Below are 19,664 nucleotides of genomic sequence, written 5' to 3'. Positions count from 1 at the left end.
CTGCCTACAGAATGTAATTCAAATGTATTCCTCCAGGCCCTTTGTGACCCAGAGTTTAAAAGTCCTTTCTCTGTTTCATCCCATCACTTCTCATTTGTCAATCAAACTGGACTACCTTTGCCACTCATGCTTTTACTCATACTGATCCTCTATCTTAAGAGCTTTTCCCTCATGTCTTTCTGTTCTAAACTGACCCACATTTGAAGGCCAAGATCAAAAGTGGTTTCCGCCAAGAATAACAATATTCTCAACAGCTAGCATGTACCTACTACTTACTATGTCCCAGGTACTTCCACATATTATCTCATTTACCTTTGCAGCAGCTCTATTTACGTACACAAAACTATTATCCCCATTTTACCGATGAGGTGAGTAGCTTTTCCAAGGTCAAACAGCAGTGAAGAGCTCAGCCTGAAACTCAGAACTCTGAATCTAGAGTTCCTCCCCTTGACCATGCGGCTGCACACCTTCACTGACATTTACCCCAAAGCGCTGTGAACGGAGTTCACTATTTGATGGTAGGGTATGGGAGAGAATGATTTTGGCTACAGTCACATAAAATCCTATTTGTTCTGGCTTAAACAATTTGAGAATTTCTAGGCTCATATAACAATCCCCCAGGAAGGTCAGTTCCTGTGCTGGTTACATCAGCGGATGAATAGCCCAGCTCCCGGAGGAACCAGTCTTTCCACCCTTCTCCTCCATCAACCTGTGTGTGTCGGCTGGGTAGCCTAATGGTTGCAGCAGCTCTGGGGACTGCATCCTCACCTGCCAAGGTTCAAAGACTAAGGTTTAAAATCTCCCGTTAATGGAGAATTCTTTCTCCTGAGGCTTCCTTCTTGTGAAGGGATATCAACATACAACTCTAGTGCTTTCTTATCCTTGGGAAGGTGGCATGATTTATCTAACCGGTAAATTTAAAAGAGTAACTGTGCTTGTGTTACTCGGTTTTGTCTCCCTTCCTCTTCTAGGGAGCAAACCTTTCATCTAAGAGCATTAAGTTTTCCTCTGCTTCTCCCAACAGCAATTCTTACCTATGTGGGAAAGCTGCTTCGATAAAGTTCTGCCTGTGAAGGCGTAAGTCTGCTGGAATCTGGGGGTTCAGAATCAGTGAGCCCATTTGGTCAAGAAAAATCAAAGCTATATCCACCACCTTAGCTTCACTGATTAAAAAATAAAAAGGTGATGTTTTTACATCTATATTTATTCTTTGTTTATTTCTCAACTAGTTCAGGACTTAGGGGGAGGTTCTCTATGAGGTTATTTCAAGCACCAAAAACTTAGCAGACTTCCATGCAGATCTCATTGGCCACGATTAGGCCATAAACTCACTCCTAAACCAATCCTGGCAGGGGAATATATACCTTCCTAAGTCGCTTACAACTAGGATTTACACAAGTCTTGTGGGGAAGGGGTGGGGACTGGGAAAAAAATTAGGATTTTGCCAGTAGAGAAAAAGAGAAAAGGGGCTAGTGAGCAGGCAACCTAGGGTCTGCTACCACACATGACCTAGGGACGTAACTCATGTCTTCTAGCACGTGGACGCTGATCAATAAGTATCTGGAATCCAGTCGGATCACTCCTATTACATCTACCGATGGCAAATATGGGAGAAAGAAGTTTCTTCTTGCTACTAATTTCAGGTTAGGGTTCCTTCTATTTCTGTTCTCTCATCTCTTAGACCAAGTTCCCTCTGGATTACAGGGAAACTCAGCATAGTAAGAGCACCAAAGAATAAGTATCTGTTTCTGTTAATAATTCTCTCTTGCTCACACTTACAGAACCATCTCAGGAATGTGAGGTATAAGGAACTACAAAATCTGCTCTCCAGTGTAGACACCCTCCTCTCCCAACCCCTCCCCCTCCATTCAATTTCCCTTTGGAGGAAAGGAATGACATAAATTTAATAAATAACTAATCTTGGGAGCTGTCAGGAAAGAACTCACAGGTCATGGCCCCAACTCAAGGGTCTCCCGGGTATAACAATGAACTTTCTTACTGTGAAACCTTTCCCCTTTCCTCCTTCCTTTCATTTAGTTTATAAGCTCTGGGAGCCTAAGAAATCATTGCTAAAAAAGCACTTTGCTGACATACCAGAGGCAATGCACTTATTTTACATAAAACTGCTCAGATTTTTTACCAAATTATCTTGTGCCATTTTTATATTTAAGTGTCCCTCCCTCTCCCAGAAGCAAAATGCCATCCATATGAAATTTTTAAAGCCAACTTTTCTTTAGACATTTGCCATTCAAATACCAAAAAACATAAGCTGGCTTAACTCATGATTGTCATTTGATATTTATATGTATTCTTTTCCCTTAGTAAGGAGACAGCTTCAAAAAGTAAGCAAATGGTGACAAGATAATACCATAAGCTGTCATAAATGAGTGACAGTTCTTTCCTAGGGAATATGTACATATGCATACATAAATGTACTGTGTATAAAATAAACACATATATGTATATATTTTGTAGTTATAAACAGACAAATGGAGAAAGAAAATCAAAACGAGGTACTAGGTTATAAGGCAATTTAGAGCAAAAATGATAAAAACTTAAAAAAAAAAAAAGGTGGGGAGAGTGTATGCTCTGACCAGAAAATTGAGATATATGATCACATATAGCATAGTTTGAAGAAATTAATATGGCTGCTAAGCTCAGCTGCATCTTCTAAATTCAAAACAAAGCATAAGAAATGTGTTTGTTAATTTAAAACATCTGTTCCTACCACAAGAATATGAATAAGACTGAAAATGCATATGGAATATTCATCAATAAAAGTACAAAGTCTCTTATGTTATTCCTCTCACAAAATATTTTAAGAAGATATAAATTTCCAGATAGGAAACTATCTGGATTACATGGACAGTTTATAAAAACCCAGCAAGGCAAGAGAATCATCTGAGGCACCTAGAGCCCAATGCTCACCACCTGGCACCCAAGGGTACAAAATCCCTCCCTTTCCTAAAGAAATGCCTTCACCGGACCCTGGAGTCAGGAGGTTTCCTCACCCTCTCTAACAGCTTCCTTAAGCAGAAATGCACAGCCCTCACCTTCAACCCATACAAGTAAGACTCCAAACTGGCAGTCATCTAGACCCTGCCAACACTCTCATTTCTGGTGCTGACTGTCCAGTCTTGACTCGAATATCTCTAGTTAAAGGAAATTTATTGCAGCACCCAGCACAGTGATGATGTGCTTGCTACTGGTTTTCTGCAAAAAAAAAAAAAAAAAAGTTTTTATCCCAGAATAAGTACATTTTAATAAGAGTAGCTTTCCCACTTAAATACATATTACTCAGTATTTAAAAATAAATGAAGATGGACCAGAGGCACTTAAAAATGCTGAATTCTTGTTAAGCTATAACAAAAAACAACAATATCCTGCAATACCCAATAGTACTCTTAAGGGAAATTAAGGAATGGCTGCTTTTATTGCTTCCCCTCTGAGTGTATCCACAGGATGCCAAGTATTCCCCCTGACGGCTACTAAGTTTAATAGTAGCCACTGGCCAAGATTCACCAAAAGTTTAGGGGGACTTTGAGCACTTACTAGGGGAAGCTTCCAAATTTTCTTCATTTTTCTTCTCCATAAAGTCTTGAGCATGTTGATAAATACCAGCACAAATGCAAGTCTGAGACATTTTCATTTCTATAGGGCTGTCTCCCTTGCATTACAGTTTCAAATAAAAGAAAGTAATGCTATATATAGCACACTGATTTTTTAAAAAGGCGACTAGCACTGAAGAGCTTGAATTGTCTTCCTTTATCCTTCTTAGCCTTAATAAACAAGGCCTACAGATTAGATTCAAAGTTCTCAATGTTTCTCTGCCACAGTATAAACAGTGGATAATGCTCCAAGTATATCAGACTTTGACAAAACACCAAAAATATTTTGTAAAAATTTTACTGGATACAAATCAAAAACCTCAATGAGATATTATCTCGTATCTGTTAAGATAGCTCTTATCAAAAAGACAAGATAACAACTGTTGACAAGGATGTGGAAAAAAGGAAACCTCTGTGCACTGTTGGTGAGAATATAAATTGCTACAACCATTATGGAAAACAGTATGGACTTCCTCAAAAAAAATTTTAAATAGAACTACCTGATGATCCAGCAATCCTACTTCTGGGTATATAGCCAAGGAAATGAAATCAGGATCTTTTTTTTTTTTTTTAAAGATTTTATTTATTTATTTGACAGAGAGACAGCAAGAGAGGGAATACAAGCAGGAGGAGTGGGAAAGGGAAAAGCAGGCTTCCCGCTGAGCAGGGAGCCAGATGCAGGGCTCGATCCCAGGACCCTGGGATCATGACCTGAGCCAAAGGCAGGCGTTTAACTGACTGAGCCACCCAGGCACCCCTGAAATCAGGATCTTGAAGCGATACCTTCACTCCTATGTTCATTTCAGCATTATTCCTAATAGCCAACATACAGAAACAACCTAAATATCCATCAACTGGTAATGGATAAAGAAAAGGTGGTGTATATATCCAATAAAATATTATTTAGCTTTAAGTCAATAGGAAATCCTGCCATTTGCAACACTCATGGGTGGACCTGGAGAACATTACCCTTAGTGAAGTAAGTCAGATGCAGAAAGACAAATACTGCACAATCTCACTTATATACGGAATCTAAAATAGTCATACTCATAGAGCGGAGGGGAGAATCATGGTGCCCAGAGGCTGAGGCAATTATGCAAGTTAAACAAGATGAACAAATTCTGGAGATCTAACGCACAATAATGTGACTACAGTGAATAATACTGTAGTGTATACTTGAAATTTGCTAGGAGGGTTGATATATAGTATATCTCTCTATATATATCGCTATATATTTTTGTTTCAAGTTTTTATTTAAATTCCAGTTAGTTAACATATAGTGTAGTACTAGTTTCAGGTATAGAATTTAGTGATTCACCACCCAGTGCTCATGCTAGGGGGGTAGATATTAAGTTTTCTCGCCACCACCAAGAAAGAAAATGGTAACTAACTGAGGTGATAGGTAAGTTAATTAGCGTGATTGTGGTGATTTTTTTCACAATATATACATATATCCTAACATTCAGTAGTACATCTGAAATACATACAATTTTCATTTGTCAATTATATTTCGACAAAGCTGAAAACAAATTTTTAATGGAATATGTAAGAGAGATTGCAGGCAAGGGCTCAGTTGTAACTCCACCCCTTTGCTTTCATTCAAGAAAGCACATGGAGCAAAAAGGGCGGGGTGGGGGGTGTAGTGTTGCCACTAAGATGACCTTAAAACTGTTCAAATTAAATAAACAAAGAGGAACCTCAGGTAGTATAACAAATTTCTTGTGACCTTCACAACTGCTAACAACGTTATAGTGAGGCTTCACTTGGGGTGAGAATGACACATGAGACTAGAATTCAAGCTTAAGTACTACAGGATATTAAGAATTTTAAAGCTCTAGGGGCGCCTGGGTGGCTCAGTCGGTAAGCGTCTGCCTTCGGCTCAGGTCATGGTCCCAGGGTCCTGGGATCGAGCCCTGCATCGGGCTCCTTGCTCAGCGGGAAGCCTGCTTCTCCCTCTCCCACTCCCCCTGCTTGTGTTCCCTCTCTGGCTGTGTCTCTCTCTGTCAAATAAATAAATAAAATCTTTAAAAAAAAAAAAAAAGAATTTTAAAGCTCTAGAGCTGCATGGTAGAATACAGTGGCCACAAGCCATATGAGGTTATTTATATTTTTATTTTTTAATTAATGTGCATTAAGAAAAATTTAAAATTTAGTCCCCCAGTGTCACCAGCCACATTTCAAGTACTCCATAACCACATGTGGTTCATGGCTGCCATATTGGACGGTGTATTAGTGGAACATTTCCATCAGCACAGAAACTTCTATTGGATAGCACTGAACTAAGGAATACTGGAGAGGATCTAATGCTCTCATTTTATAAATTTAGAAACTGAGAGCTCATTTCATTCAAGTGACTTACCCAATGCTACGTAGCTAGTAATTACAGAGCCAGGACCCAAACCAAGACACCCTGGCCTCTATCACTCAGTCATTTCCACTCTGACATTTTTTGCCACCTAGACGATGTGAGCCCAGTTTCTTGCCAACCACAGTTCTGGGTTCTTTCACAAGCATGCTCTCAGTTAATCCTCACATCAACCCTATGAAGATTACAATCCTCATTATATAGAAGATGAAATTGAGACTCGGCTGTATAAAATATCATACTTGAGGCCACACAGCGGGTATGTAGCAGTACCAGGATTCAAACTCCAAAGCCTAGATCTTTCTACTGTGTCATACTATATAGTAGTGAAGTAAACACTCCACATTTTTAATTATCCCTGAATTTATTTTCTTTCTTTCAAATGTGTTAAAATTTAGTGTCTCATAATTTATTTTGTCAGCATTTGTGAGCAAAAGTACTCCAAGTAGGAAAATTTCAACACTTAACATTTTGGATCTAGGGAAGAAGAATGAATAGCTTTGTGCAACTCTTCCAATCACAAATGCTTATGGCAACAATAACAGCAGCTGGGGCGCCTGGGTGGCTCAGTTGGTTAAGCGACTGCCTTCGGCTCAGGTCATGATCCTGGAGTCCCTGGATCGAGTCCCGCATCGGGCTCCCTGCTCGGCAGGGAGTCTGCTTCTCCCTCTGACCCTCCCCCCTCTCGTGTGCTTGCTCTCTCTCATTCTCTCTCTCTCAAATAAATAAATAAAAAATCTTTAAAAAAAGAAAAAAAAAACAATAACAGCAGCTAACCTTCATTAAGTGTTGTAGGTCACAAGCACAGAGCTAAGTGCTTCATACTGATCTCCTTTAGCTTTTACAACAACCCTGTGAAGTAAATAGTTCATCCCCATTTTACAGATGTAAAAACTGAGGTTAAGAATCCAACCATCCACCCCTAGGGAAAAACCTAATAAAGGAGAAATGTTTACTTGTGGTGATGCCAAAAGAAAGTTAAATTCTTTTTACTCAATATAGTGAAGATTAAGTGAAAATATTGAAATAAAAAATTTATTTTTCTCTTCACACTCAATGCCCCTGTCACAGGTAAACATATGAACTAGGTGGTTTCCTCCTGATAGATTCTTGATTTAACATCATCATGCTCTCTCTTTCACAAGGGCTGACTTCAGACAAAGTCCTGAGAGTCCAGGGGTGCAGGGGTATTGTGGGGTAAGAAACACACCCCAAAATAGATTATTCAGTATTTCTCAAGGCATAGGACCTTCCTGGGTATTCTGACTCCCTTCTGTTAATTTTTGACCTGAGGAATGGAAAAAAGAGAAAAGTAGGGAAGGCAGTTAAAGAAAGGAGAAGAGAGACAGCTGAATCAGTACGTAACTGAGAGATGGCTACACGAGGTTTAGAACCAAATCGCAAGTCCATACAGCTGTCAAAGTTGGGAGACACAACACATTGTTGGGTGTGCACGTGTGTGCATGTGTGTATGTGTGTATGTGTGTGTAAAATAAAGCATATATAGATTTTTAAGATGGAATGACTGCCTCCAAACGTTTCTTGCATCATGTGGTGGATCTAATACACACCAGGGTAGGAGAGCCTCAGTTACATGGGAAGGGGTTAGCCAGGGACAGCTGGCTTTTGCAGGAGGTCAGGACAGAGACTGGCAGAGACAACTGCATGGCAGGTGCAGCAGAGAGGGGGTGGGCATATAGAACTGAAGGTGAAATAAGCCAGTTGTGTTCAGAGACAATAGGCAGACTGACTTGGCTGAGAGAAACAGGCTGCTCGGTGAGTCAGAACCGGGTCTGAATGCTCTCTCCTTCTAGCACTGACCACCTGTATAACTTCTGGACAAGGACTTAGACTTTCTGAGCCTCAGTTTCCTTATCTGTAAAGACAACACCTGTTTCCTGAGATTGTCGACAGTATGAAATACATAGTAGGTGCTTAATAACTGCTCCCTTCCTCTTTTTGTTGTTCTTGGTTGGTAAAGAGAAATTTTGTTGTGGCAGAAAAGCACATGCCGGGCCCGGCCCCTGGGCGTCCTCCCCACATTATCTGCTTTACTCTACAAAAACCCCTCATGAGAGGCTTTATTTGTCCCCATTTCACAAAGGAGGTGCTAGAGATTCAGGAAGGTTATGTAACTTGCTCTAGGTCACAGAGCTGGTTTGTAGCAGAGGAGGAAGAATCAAAACGAGGTCCGTCGGTGACAAGCATCATGAATGCTCCACTCTATCTGACAGCTTCCCAGGCAATAAGGGATGAGACTGGAGAGGTATCAGTGGGAGAAATCCCCGCAAGACAGGCTGGGAGCTAGCAGCTAGCAGCCAGCAGCCAGTACCCAGATCGTGTTCTCATTTTGCTAGATACATTTTATGGAAATTCTTCTGGGTAAAGCTGATGCTTTGCTGTTTTCCACCAGACCCACCCTCCACTTCTGGTTACTCACCTGAGAAACGGATGAAGTTCAAGAACTTCACATCCCTTGCCCCAGTTTTCTCACCTATGATATGGAGAATTCAGACTACATGATCTCTGAAGTCACTCCTAGCTCTAAAATGTGTGTGGGTACAATTTACAGGGTTTAGAACAGGGACATCCCACCACCATCCTCAGAGCCAACCCCCCCGCCCATGAAGCCTCTTACCATAGAAACCCTCTCGCCTAAAGGATTGTTCAAGCAGAAAATCCCAGAATAGTCTAAATGTTCTTAAACTCTCTATCTTAATTCAAAATACAAAAACGTACATTCATTCAATTTCATTCAGTGCCCTTCTCCAAGACCAGATCAGGTGGAGAGAGAACAGCAATTAATTATGCAGACAATTAACTATGTCCACAGTGCATCATCTACGATTTCCAGTTTGAAGTTCCTTAAAATGGAAAAAAACTTAAAACGGTTGCAAATAAATCCAAATGCAGAATCTCTCCAGAGTTCTGTGTTTTTCCCCAGTCTTTTATAGTTGTTCCTCTTACACTTAATTTGACAGCAAATTTTTAGTGACTCACCTCTACGGAGTCTTTTTAAAGTATTCACCATAGTTTCCTTAGAAACAAGAACGTTATTTCTTTTCACATTCACATTTCGGCAGTTTAATTAAACTATAAGTCAGGCTCTGTCATTCCTCTGCGGTAGCTCCTCCCGTAGCGGTACCCCTGACCGAGGGGACAAGCTCAAGTCCATCCAAGGCTGCTGCCTGCCTCTCTGACCTCATCCTGCCCCTGGATCGTGCACTGCAGCCACGCGGACCGCTGTGCACTTCTTCATATGGCTAAGCAAGCTCCTGCTTCAGACTTTACCACTGCTCTTCCCCTTCCCTGGAACTCTATTTCCCTGGACATCCAGGGACACTAGCTCTTAGAATGGCCACTTTCAGGTCTTTGCTCAAATGTCACCTTCTCAGGGAGGCCGTCCCTATCACCCTATTTGCAGGAGCCACCCTCATTCTCTATTTGGTATTTTCTATCTCCCCACTCCCCTATTGTTTTCTTCCATAGCACTTACCTGACATTCTATATATTTTACTCATTGGAATTCAAGCTTCATGAGGGCAAGGATTTTGTCTGTTTGTTCACTGATGCATTCCCGGTGCCTAGAATCCCACAGTTGTGCACAGTTTTTACTCAACAAACACTTGTTTAATAATAACCTTTATTATTGTAATAAATGTATTTTCTAACTGAATTGCATAATTACAATAATAAGTACATCCGGCTTGAGGAGGTTTAGGAACACACATGGCTGAGTCTTGGTAAGCAAAGAAGCCAACTGGTGGGGAGGAGGGGTGCGCTGGGGCGCTATTGCGCAGCCTACAAGCCCCGAGCAGCCATAGTCCTGGAAGGAGCCAAGGCATGGAACTGAGGAGAGCAAGGGCACCTGTTAAGTGCAAATTGACCAGACAGTCTCTCCTTGAATTGGATGGCACTGCCCTCTCCAAGTACTTGATGCTTTCATATTCAAATGCACAATAACACAGAGCAACACCAAATATAGAAGACAGACTAGCCACTTTCCTCCAGATACAGGGAGAACAATGGAAAGACAGGTTGGCTTGTTCTGGTCAATCCCTTAATGGTCAACTTACCTTTAGCAAATCTCTTAAAACCTCTCTCATCCTTGGTTCTTCATTAAAAGGGGGGAGAGTATAAAATAATATGTGGTCTGCTTATTTCACTCGTCTATTGTATCGGATAGATCAACAGCTATGAAAATATGTTTACAAATTATGAAGCACTGTATACAGTAAGCAATTCTCCTTGTATTCACATGGATAACCGACTTGTCTATAATATATACTACAGTTCCCCAAAACTGGTGACGTATTTTATAGCACTTTGATTTTTAAATGATTCCAAAAATGTATTAAAGAAGAAACACAAGGAACAGTAGGCTTTGAAGGGCATGGAATGAGAAAGAAAAGGAAAATAGCCTTCTCCTGATTCTTTAATGGAAAAATAGGAAGGGGAAAAAAAACATAAAACTCCAGAGCAATAGCTATATTACATAAAGTTCAGAATCAAGAATATTACTGTGAACACCTACAATTATCTAGACTGTTGGATATTTCAGGTATTTCTCAACTATTTCAACACCATGAGGATAATCCAAGATGACTTATTAATATCGCACATGTCAATAGCAGGTTGTGATGTAAATGAGCAAACCCTCGCCAACCATTTCAGTCCTGTTTTTATTATACCATTTATTAAACCAAAATAAAAAAGTGGTGAAGAATGACTTGTCACACCATTTATTAGGATTGATGGAGTGTAGACAGTCTTTTCAATAAGGCTTTAACACACTGTTATGCACCATAGTACATTATTAATGAAAAGAAATGCATGAGACTTGCATCAGCTTTTCCCCCAAGTCATGATGACATTAAATTCAAAATCAACTCTACCCTACATGGCAAAAGTTCAGAGATAAAATGTTAATTTGCTTGTTATTTACCAAAACTTAAAGTCATAATTCAAATCAACAGTCAGGAATCCTCCACATTATACTTAATTTAATAATTGTATTTTTTTTTTTTGGAGGGGGAGGTTCAAAGGAAGAAGCAAATGCAACGAGAAGATAAACAAAGTGTGCCCTAGTTCATATCTGACAGGAGAATGGGATCTAATTTTCTTTCTGATTGAAAGAACACAAAGGACAGCCATGGAATGCAAATTGTGTTGGGTGTTTGAACTTCTTTTCCAATACCTGAGTATTCGAATGGAACTAATTCACTCTGGAAAAGGTATTAAGTAATTGAGCATGATTGTGCCAAGAGGAGGGATAATCCTCACAAACTGTGAAGGAAAATAAACATATTTTTACAATGATAGGGTCACCTCACTCACTCAGCAGCCTCAATCAAGCATTTTACATTCGAAAGAAATAAACCAAATATATGAAGGATGACCTACCGCCAACAAGGAACCCTGATAGACACAAGCACCTGTAGGGAAAAACAAAACAAGAATTAAAAGGAATGCAAAATAGACCAACAGTAACTGCTTCAACAGATTTCGGCTAAAACTCCATCTACATGCATCATAGTCAGCAAATTGTGCTTTTTCCAAAATCTGAAAAGCTTGAGCATCCTGCCCCTGGGGAAATAACCCCATACAACACAACAAACGGTTCTTGGACACGCACAAGGGAAAGCATCATTAAAACTTATTATTTGAATTTTAAAATAAGTGTATTTATAATGGCATGCTATGTATACAGTGTGTATTTTTCTATATGATAAATCAGCAGAGCCTCCCTCATCTAGTCCCAATTTACTTATCCAGGCTTCCCTGCCACTCTTTGTTTACACCAATTCTCCAGTCCCACCCAAGAGGCCAACTTAGGATCTGGTGATAGTACTTCCATATCTCCATGCCTTTGCTCATTTTTGTTTTCTGCAGAAGACACATTGGATCTATTCAAGTTCCTTAAATTTGATCCCATCTCCTTCATGAAATTTTCTAGCCCATGGGATTATGCCCTTTCCCCTTTGCCTTCGTAGCACTCTGTACCCGCATCACCCATTGGTGAATTCGTTCTGGTGTACTTCCTTGCAGCACGCTTGCTAAGCATGTGGATCTACCCCATCACAGTGTCTATATATACTCTTGGGAGAGGGACTGCTTCTCCTTCTTTGGCTTCCCTAACTCTTCACATAGTAGGCATCCACTTAGGTATCTGGATGATTATCTATTTCTTGCCTTCCACACAGTATGTTCCTCTTTAGGGATATTACATTTTATAGAGAGAAGTGCAGACTGTAGTTACTTGGAAAGAACTCTTCTGTTGAGCTCTTAAACTCCAATACTCTTTTCACCCTCTTTTCCCTCAATTTTGCTTTCTAATAGGCTGGTTATGAATTGATACATCTTTATATTTTCCATTCATTAAGCATCAAATAAAAAACAACAGACGATTTGCTTTGAAATGGAAAAGGTTAAATGTGAATGGGACAGCCTATATTTTCTGAATAACTAGTATATCATAAAATAAATCTTTCCAAGTGTTATATTTGAAAACAATGTACAACTGCAATCCCAATTTTAAAAAACAAACACATTCTCAACCAATCTTTGAACAGCACGACAGGTGTTTTTTTTGAACCTAGAAACATGTGGGTAGTGTGCTAACAGCTACTCTCTCAGAAACTGAACCTATAAAACAGATTAGAATAACATACACAGGCCACCGCAGAAGCACATCTTGACAATAGGCCGCACTTGGTGTCCAAAGATGGAAGGACACATTTTCCTACAGTGCTTGGCCTCCAACAGATCACTCGTGAAATCTCAAAAATATTAACTTCTCAGGAAAGGACCGGTCTGCCTTATCCACCAAAAGTGGAATCAAAAACAATCTTCAAAGAAATGAGATGGCTATTTACACTTGGGGTCTGAATCAAAGATCTCTATGAGCAAATTTATTGGAATGACTTTTGCGCCCTTGACATTCAAACAAGAATAACTTGAGATAAAACCTTGGCAGAAAATTCTTCTTAACTCATTTATGTTTCTTCGAGAAATAAAGACTTAGTATTTCAGTCTATGGCATGTCATAAGAGAGATATGTATGTATATATAATAATCATATATGATATATATGTATATACATATAAAGATCAAATAAATATATATCAACAAAATTAGATTTCTAAATTACTTAAATGGACATATTTAATTACTCCTGATGTTTAAAAAATAAACATAAAGAGCATCACTGAGGTACAATTTAACAAAACTGAAACTTTAGAATAAACAAACAAAATGTAACCTTTAGAATAAGACCATCCTCAAATCATTTTACTGCCCTCCTCCCTAGCACTGTCTTCCAAAAGCCAATTACCTTTTCAAAGCTCCAAAAGGAATGAAGATGCTTAAGAAATATCCAACTACAGTTAGCCTGGTGATGGGTATTAAAGAGGGCACGTGCTGAATGGAGCACTGGGTGTTATACACAAACAATGAATCATGGAACACTACATCAAAAACTAATGATGTAATGTATGGTGATTAACATAACATAATAAAAAAAATAAAATAAAAATTAATTAAAAAAAAAAGAAATATCCAACTACCCACATCAAAACCCATGCCTGGAAAGTTAGACAGATGTTATAAGCCCACCGTAACACAAAAAAATGAAGCAGCTTTCAGTGTGGCACCACATGCACACTTGGTTAAGCCAAGCATCTGCTAGAGACTCGAGTCAAAACGGTATGTAACTGCTGATAAATTCCATCATTAGGAAAAGGAAATAACTCAATTTGGGTCGCTCTCTGATGTACAATTCCAAAAGAAATAAGCTTTGCCCTCGGAGGGCTTTCCTAACACGGAACAGCTCTACCCGGAAGGTAGCTGCACGTCCACTACCACAGCTTCCAAAAGCTCATTTCTACTCCCCCGAGAAAATATGGCATCCCAGTGTGATGCCCGGTCCTACCAAACATTTATCACCACCCAGTGCCAGATGCGGTCCTCCAAAGCAAGCATATTTCTCCCACACTAGCCCACTTCTCACACCCACTGGCAGATGAAGTTAGGAGGCCTGTTGGCAGGGGTGCTGGGTGCGGCTTCTGGTTCTGCCCTGGAGCAGAGGCCTTTTCACCAACTGATCGGCTCATGTAACATGGAAAACATGGAGAGAGAGTTACTCTCTCCACTCATTGCCTTTTTTTCTAAAGCAGTACAGCTCTATCAGAGCTTTAGATTTACACCTTTATTTGCGCTTTAAAGGAAACTCCAGCTCAAGGTGAATTCTGACAGATGGTGAGGATCTGGAAAAAGAAACAGGGCTTCTTCAAGAGAAAACAGGAAAAATAAGAGACAACACAAGCTAGGATTCTCTGGCCACGAACTTTGCCAGTTTTAAGGCATAGAATACAACTGAGATACTGGGTAATTTAAATTCCAACACTCTATGAGAAAAGTGCAGAAAGTTTTGCAGGGTGAAGTGATCACACACAGTGCCGAGAAGGATGCCCAGATCCTCAGATCTTCTTGCATGTGGCTGACTCCAGTCTTGCAGGTTACATAGGTAAAATGTTACTTCAAGTTCATGTAAATAAGTAAATGTCTATTTTTAAGCCCTTTTTCACATTATCATATGCTCTTTTATGAGATACTTGCATAAAATCTAAAGTTTTCAGAGAAAATTTGAAATCTAATTTGCACCAGTACTCACATCCAGAAATTATTCACTACAGAAACTATACCTGGTAAACTGAGTAAATTAGAGAAGTTAAATCCAAGAGCCGGAAAACATCAGGCCCATTAGTTCAAAGACAGAGTGGTATATATGGCCATAAGATATGAAGAGATTTGGAGAGCATGGTATCACAAAAATATGACTCATTAGGAACAAGCAGCCACAAGTTAGCATTTAAATGTTCAAGCTTTATGTTGTGTTATAATTCAGCATACGGCTTGTACACCATGGAATAGTTAAAATAGAATTGTTTTCTGGACTGACAGGACAGCTCATGTCCTGATTATTGTAAACCAGGATTCAGATCAATTAATAGAGTAGTTAAAATGAAAATGGGCCAACTGTTTTCGAACTACTGTAAGATTTGGCACACAACTCCAACTTTGCCATGTGGTGTTCTCCTCCCTTCTCCTGAGCCATGTGGTGGAGGGTATTTATGACTACTTGTGTCTGAGTGAAATTGAGGGATATTACCACTCGAGTCCATAACAGTGAATGCAGATGGCTCTGGCCTCACGGAAAAATGTACATGTAGGATCTAATCCCTAGAGGAGAAGAGAAATGGAAATAGCCTGTGACAATACACCTCTTTATTTTCACTAGCAGGCAGTTACAAAAGCCAAAAGTGCAATTATTCAATATTGGGAAACCCACGAAGGACCAATGTTCACATATCCCTACTTCTACTTTACTGATATTAACAATTACTGGGGATGCAAACTTCTTCAGGACACGTAGTATGCTTTTTTAATATTTGTATTCCCCCTACCAGACATAACCATACACATAAGCTCTCAATAAAGATTTGTGGAATGAAAGAATGAGGAGATAGGCTATTTTCCCCAGTCAATGTCTTCTCTTTATTCACTTTGGTTTTTAAAGATTAGATCTTACACAGAAGGAACTCTCCAGCCAAGAGTAGAACCAAATATGCTGATCTACCCATAAGTAAAACACATCGTTTATCAAATGATCTGTTCCAACGTATTCTGTTAATGGCATTCATTTATAGGAAAAGTCTGGAAGATTGTGGGATTGACTAAGCCACATGGAGAGTTATAGGACACAGACTAGAACTCAATTCTCTCAACCTCCAGTTCGATAATCTCTTCCTATCTCCAAGCCACCATGTTCTATCTAGTGTGACTTCACAGGATATCCACGGATGAACACAATTCAAAATGTGCTTCTCCAGAAAATGTCATGGCAAAGCTGGTCTGATTCAGAAAGTAGTCATGTTTGCTAGAAGTTTCTCTGTGACTTCTTGATTTCATTAAGTTCTCAAATCATAGTGGTTTGTCAGCTTAGCAATATAAGACAGTATAAAATAACACTGCCAATGATTTGCTTGTAAAAATTCATTTTTCTTTTAATAACTAATGTAAAATTCAGAACCAGAAAGTTGCAACTGACCACAAATAAGGCAGCAAATGTTGATCTTTTTCCCTATGCTGGACGATTAGCAAAAGCATCTTACAGCTATCACCTAGCCAGCCGACTTCTGCATTTGGTAAATGACAGAACCACAGGCCAAAGAACGGTTCATTCAAGGTCATACAGCAGTTTATAATAGAGGCCAGTGTAAGCTTAATTCAAAAGACTGTGATTAGGCAATACTCATTCATCTGACCGATATTCTTTTAGCACCTAGTATGTACTAGGAGGTGATGTGGAAATGTAAGAATAATTAGGAGCCATCCTAAGCCCTCAGTGAGCACACAGCTACATGAGGAAGTCCGAAACTGCACCTTTAACCATGTAACTGTAGAATTATTAACTGGTGTTCTAGAAGCATGTATGAGATGCTCTCTGAGCACTAAAAAGAAAACACAAATTCTGCCATGGCTTGGTCAGCAAAAGTATCAAACTGTATGTCACACCATGAGAAGCACACATGTAAATACTTCTCTTCCATTTTTAAAAATCATTGCCAAGACTAATAATAAAAACTTGAGGAAATCTGTAAGATCCTTTTAAGCTTTCCAACTTCAATGCCCTTATTTTTAAGAGAAAAAGAAAACCCCGACAGAACCAAATCAAAGGTCTCATCAGATGACAGCTGATTTTTTTGGCTGTGGGCCTGATATCACTTAATTAACTTAATTAAATGAGATAATGTATGTAAAGTGCTTGGCATAGCAGAAGCCAAATAACATGTGCTCAATAAATGTCCACATTCATTCATTCATTCTTAGATAAGGACCATTCTGAGTTGGATGGAGACTCTCAGACATCTATCAATCCAACTTGTGAAATGATTCTAGAATGTCCTGAAGGTGGGGTGAAACTGTAAGAAGCAAAGTTCCTAAAGAATCTTTGGAGGAATAGCGCCCCTGGCGTCCTGCCCTCCTCCTCCCCTACCAAAAGACTTTGGACGTTCTTAAACTTTGCCCATTGTACCAACCAGTCTTCCAAAGAGCGAACCCTGCAGGCTCTTAATAATAATGGCTTTTGTAATTTCAAGAGATTTGGTTCTGAAAAACTGCATCATTCCAACTGCCCCCCGGTGAGCTATCCGGGAGAGAGAGCACGTTTTCCGCGTTGCTGGGATGATTCTAAATAAGAAACTGCCACCACCAAGTGAAAACATAATGTTTCTAAGTCTCAAATTCAGATTTAGGTGGCCTGGGTTAACTCTCCCATCTCATTTATCATTATAATTAAGCCCTGTAAGTTTTATTTTTTTTAAGTGTGCACACACACGCGCACATACAATACAGACCTATTTCTACAGGTTATGACCCATTTGGAGACGGCTGCACAGGCCCCAGACATGCTTTTCCTATGGAAAGTGCTTAACATACTTCCCGGGAGGGTGCGGGCAGGCGGTACCTTTACCCACGGTAAAGTCCCCAGTACTGTGCGCGGACTCCCAAGGCCACGCCACTTTCTCCAGGGAAACTAGCAAGGAAACGGCAGCTGCTCTGATGGCTGGAGGTCGATCCTAGGCAGGGCTTTGTCCTCTGCCTGGCCTCCCGCCGCCCCCAGCCCCCGCGCCCGGGCTCTCCACCTTCAAGCCGCCCCAAGCCCGCAGCAGGGCGAAGGCGCCCCGCCCCGCGCCCGCCGCAGCTGCGGCTCTGATTTGAGGCGGAGCAGGTGAACTCTTCTTCCCGCAGCTGGATGAATAATGAATGGAGTCGGGAGGGGAAGCCGAGAGCCCAGCACGGTGGATTGAGCCTTCTTCTTCCCTGCCCGCCGGCTCCCTTCCCCCTCTCTAAGCACTAGCTAAAGGACTTCGCCGATTCCTCGGAGCAGGTGGGAGCTCACAGCGCCTCGCATCCCGGGGCCAGCCATCCCTTGACCCCCAAACTCTTAATTTAGTTATTGATTCATTTATTTGTCTGAACCCAGGCTGCTTTTGCTATCATGGCGACAATTCCCACCGTCTCCTTTCTCTCCCTCAGCTCGGGGTTTTACACACAGGTTGGAGCCCTGGAGGAAAACCGGGAATGAGGGCGAACTAAGAGAATGAAGCTAAACTCTTATAAATCACTTTTTTTTTTCTAAGGAAGCAGGCAGGCTCGTGCCTCTCGGTACTGGAGAGGCTCCTCTCAGTGCATTTGAATTGTCTACGTCCAGAACGCGCTCTAACCGTCTAGTTATAAAATCTTTACCAGACTTTACAGGGAGACTTACTGGGGCGAGGAGGGACAGAGAGTGGCGAGGGTTTTAAGGTGCCGGATTTTATGTTTCATAGGAGCGGAGGTATTTTTACCCAGGTAATAGCAATTGTCCGCTCCTCGCCTACGCTTCACGTAGTTGCTTTCCGTTGGGGGCAGCGGGGAAGTGGGAAAAAGAGAATCCAATCTCAGAGATGCCACCTCAATTGGCCACCCACCCACCCAAATGCACTTAGGGCAGAGAGGGAGGCGGGAGACAAGCTTGTGATCGGAATGCAAAACAATCAGGAGTAGGAATCTCAGAAAAAGCCCACTCCAGCTCCACTCCCACCCACCCACCAACCCCCGAAAAAACTTCCACCCGACCCACAATACCATAAACCCGCTTGGCTTTTTAAACAGCACGATCACGACCTCTCTCTCTCTCTCTCTCTCTCTCTCTCTCTCTCTCTCTCTCACACACACACACACACACACACACACCAGGAAAAAAAAAAAAAGGACCGTTTTCTCACCTTCGGAATGATGAGGCAATGCTGCAAATCCCGCCAATGCTAGGGCCACCCCGAGCCACACTTTGAAGGCACGCATTGCCCCTTCGACACCCACACTGGAAGAGCCCAGCCTTCAGCATCCAAGAACCAGCTCTCGCCTCAAACACCGGCTCCGGCGCCCCGGGCCGGCGCGCACGGAGAGCGAGGGTTGGCGGGCGGTTGCCTCCGGGGAAATGCAGCGCTGAACCGGCCCTGAGCGACACTCTTCAGCAGCTCCGAGGCGCCGGGCAGGGCGGGGGATTCAATTCACTCGCTGCCGGGGCGGAGAGCGCGCAGGTCTCCAGCGAAGCTGGTCGCCAATGTGGGCTGAGCTTGGGAGAAAGAAGGAGTAGGCAGAGCGCAGTTCTCCTCGGTAGACTCGCGGGAAAGTTCCCGTCACCGGCTGATCGGACCTCCCAGCATTTCCCTCAGACTGGACCCCTCCGCTCCAGGGTCCCCGACCGTGGAGATACCCGCGCAGGTTGCTCTGGAGCAGCTTTTTAAAGTTCGCTTGACACTCTACGTCGGCGCTGCGTCGGCAGAGGCGGTCGCCAGGAGCCCAGAAAGACCCACCCACCCCTTGGCTGGGCCACCCGGCTCGGCTGACCTCAGCCTCCGGCGGCCGCTCGCAGGAAACTTTGTGCAGCGCTGCGGGCGGCTCCCGGGACTCGGCGGCGCTGCAGCCGCACGGCGCCGCCTCGGGCTGCGCTCGCTGCCGCAGACTGTTCGAAAGCTTCCGCGGAAAGAACGGGGGTGGCGACGCGGGGGGGCGCTGCTGCTACTTTTCTCGCCTCCGCCCCTCTCCGGGGTGAGGAGGGCTGCGGGGGCGCGGCTTGCTCCACG

The 19,664-nt window shown here is 41.9% G+C and overlaps 1 protein-coding gene across 3 annotated transcripts in view; it reads right to left on the bottom strand.

Annotated features, from left to right (window-relative positions):
- FRAS1 (Fraser extracellular matrix complex subunit 1) overlaps positions 1–19,421 on the bottom strand; it is a 404,600-nt gene extending 385,179 nt beyond the window's left edge. For all 3 annotated transcript variants that reach the window (XM_036104730.2, XM_078068823.1, XM_078068824.1), the window contains exons 1-2: positions 18,804–19,421; positions 11,377–11,408 (exon numbers count right to left, since the gene is read on the bottom strand). In XM_036104730.2, coding sequence (XP_035960623.2) covers positions 11,377–11,408; positions 18,804–18,879 — 108 coding nt within the window. In that variant the 5' untranslated portion in view covers positions 18,880–19,421. The remainder of the gene's footprint in view (positions 1–11,376; positions 11,409–18,803) is intronic.
- Between the last annotated feature and the right edge of the window lie 243 nt (positions 19,422–19,664).

Source organism: Halichoerus grypus, chromosome 3 (assembly GCF_964656455.1).
Source record: "Halichoerus grypus chromosome 3, mHalGry1.hap1.1, whole genome shotgun sequence".
NCBI lineage: Eukaryota > Metazoa > Chordata > Mammalia > Carnivora > Phocidae > Halichoerus > Halichoerus grypus.
The sequence above is the reverse complement of the archived record's forward strand: the minus strand, read 5'-3'. Positions and strand labels throughout refer to the sequence as shown.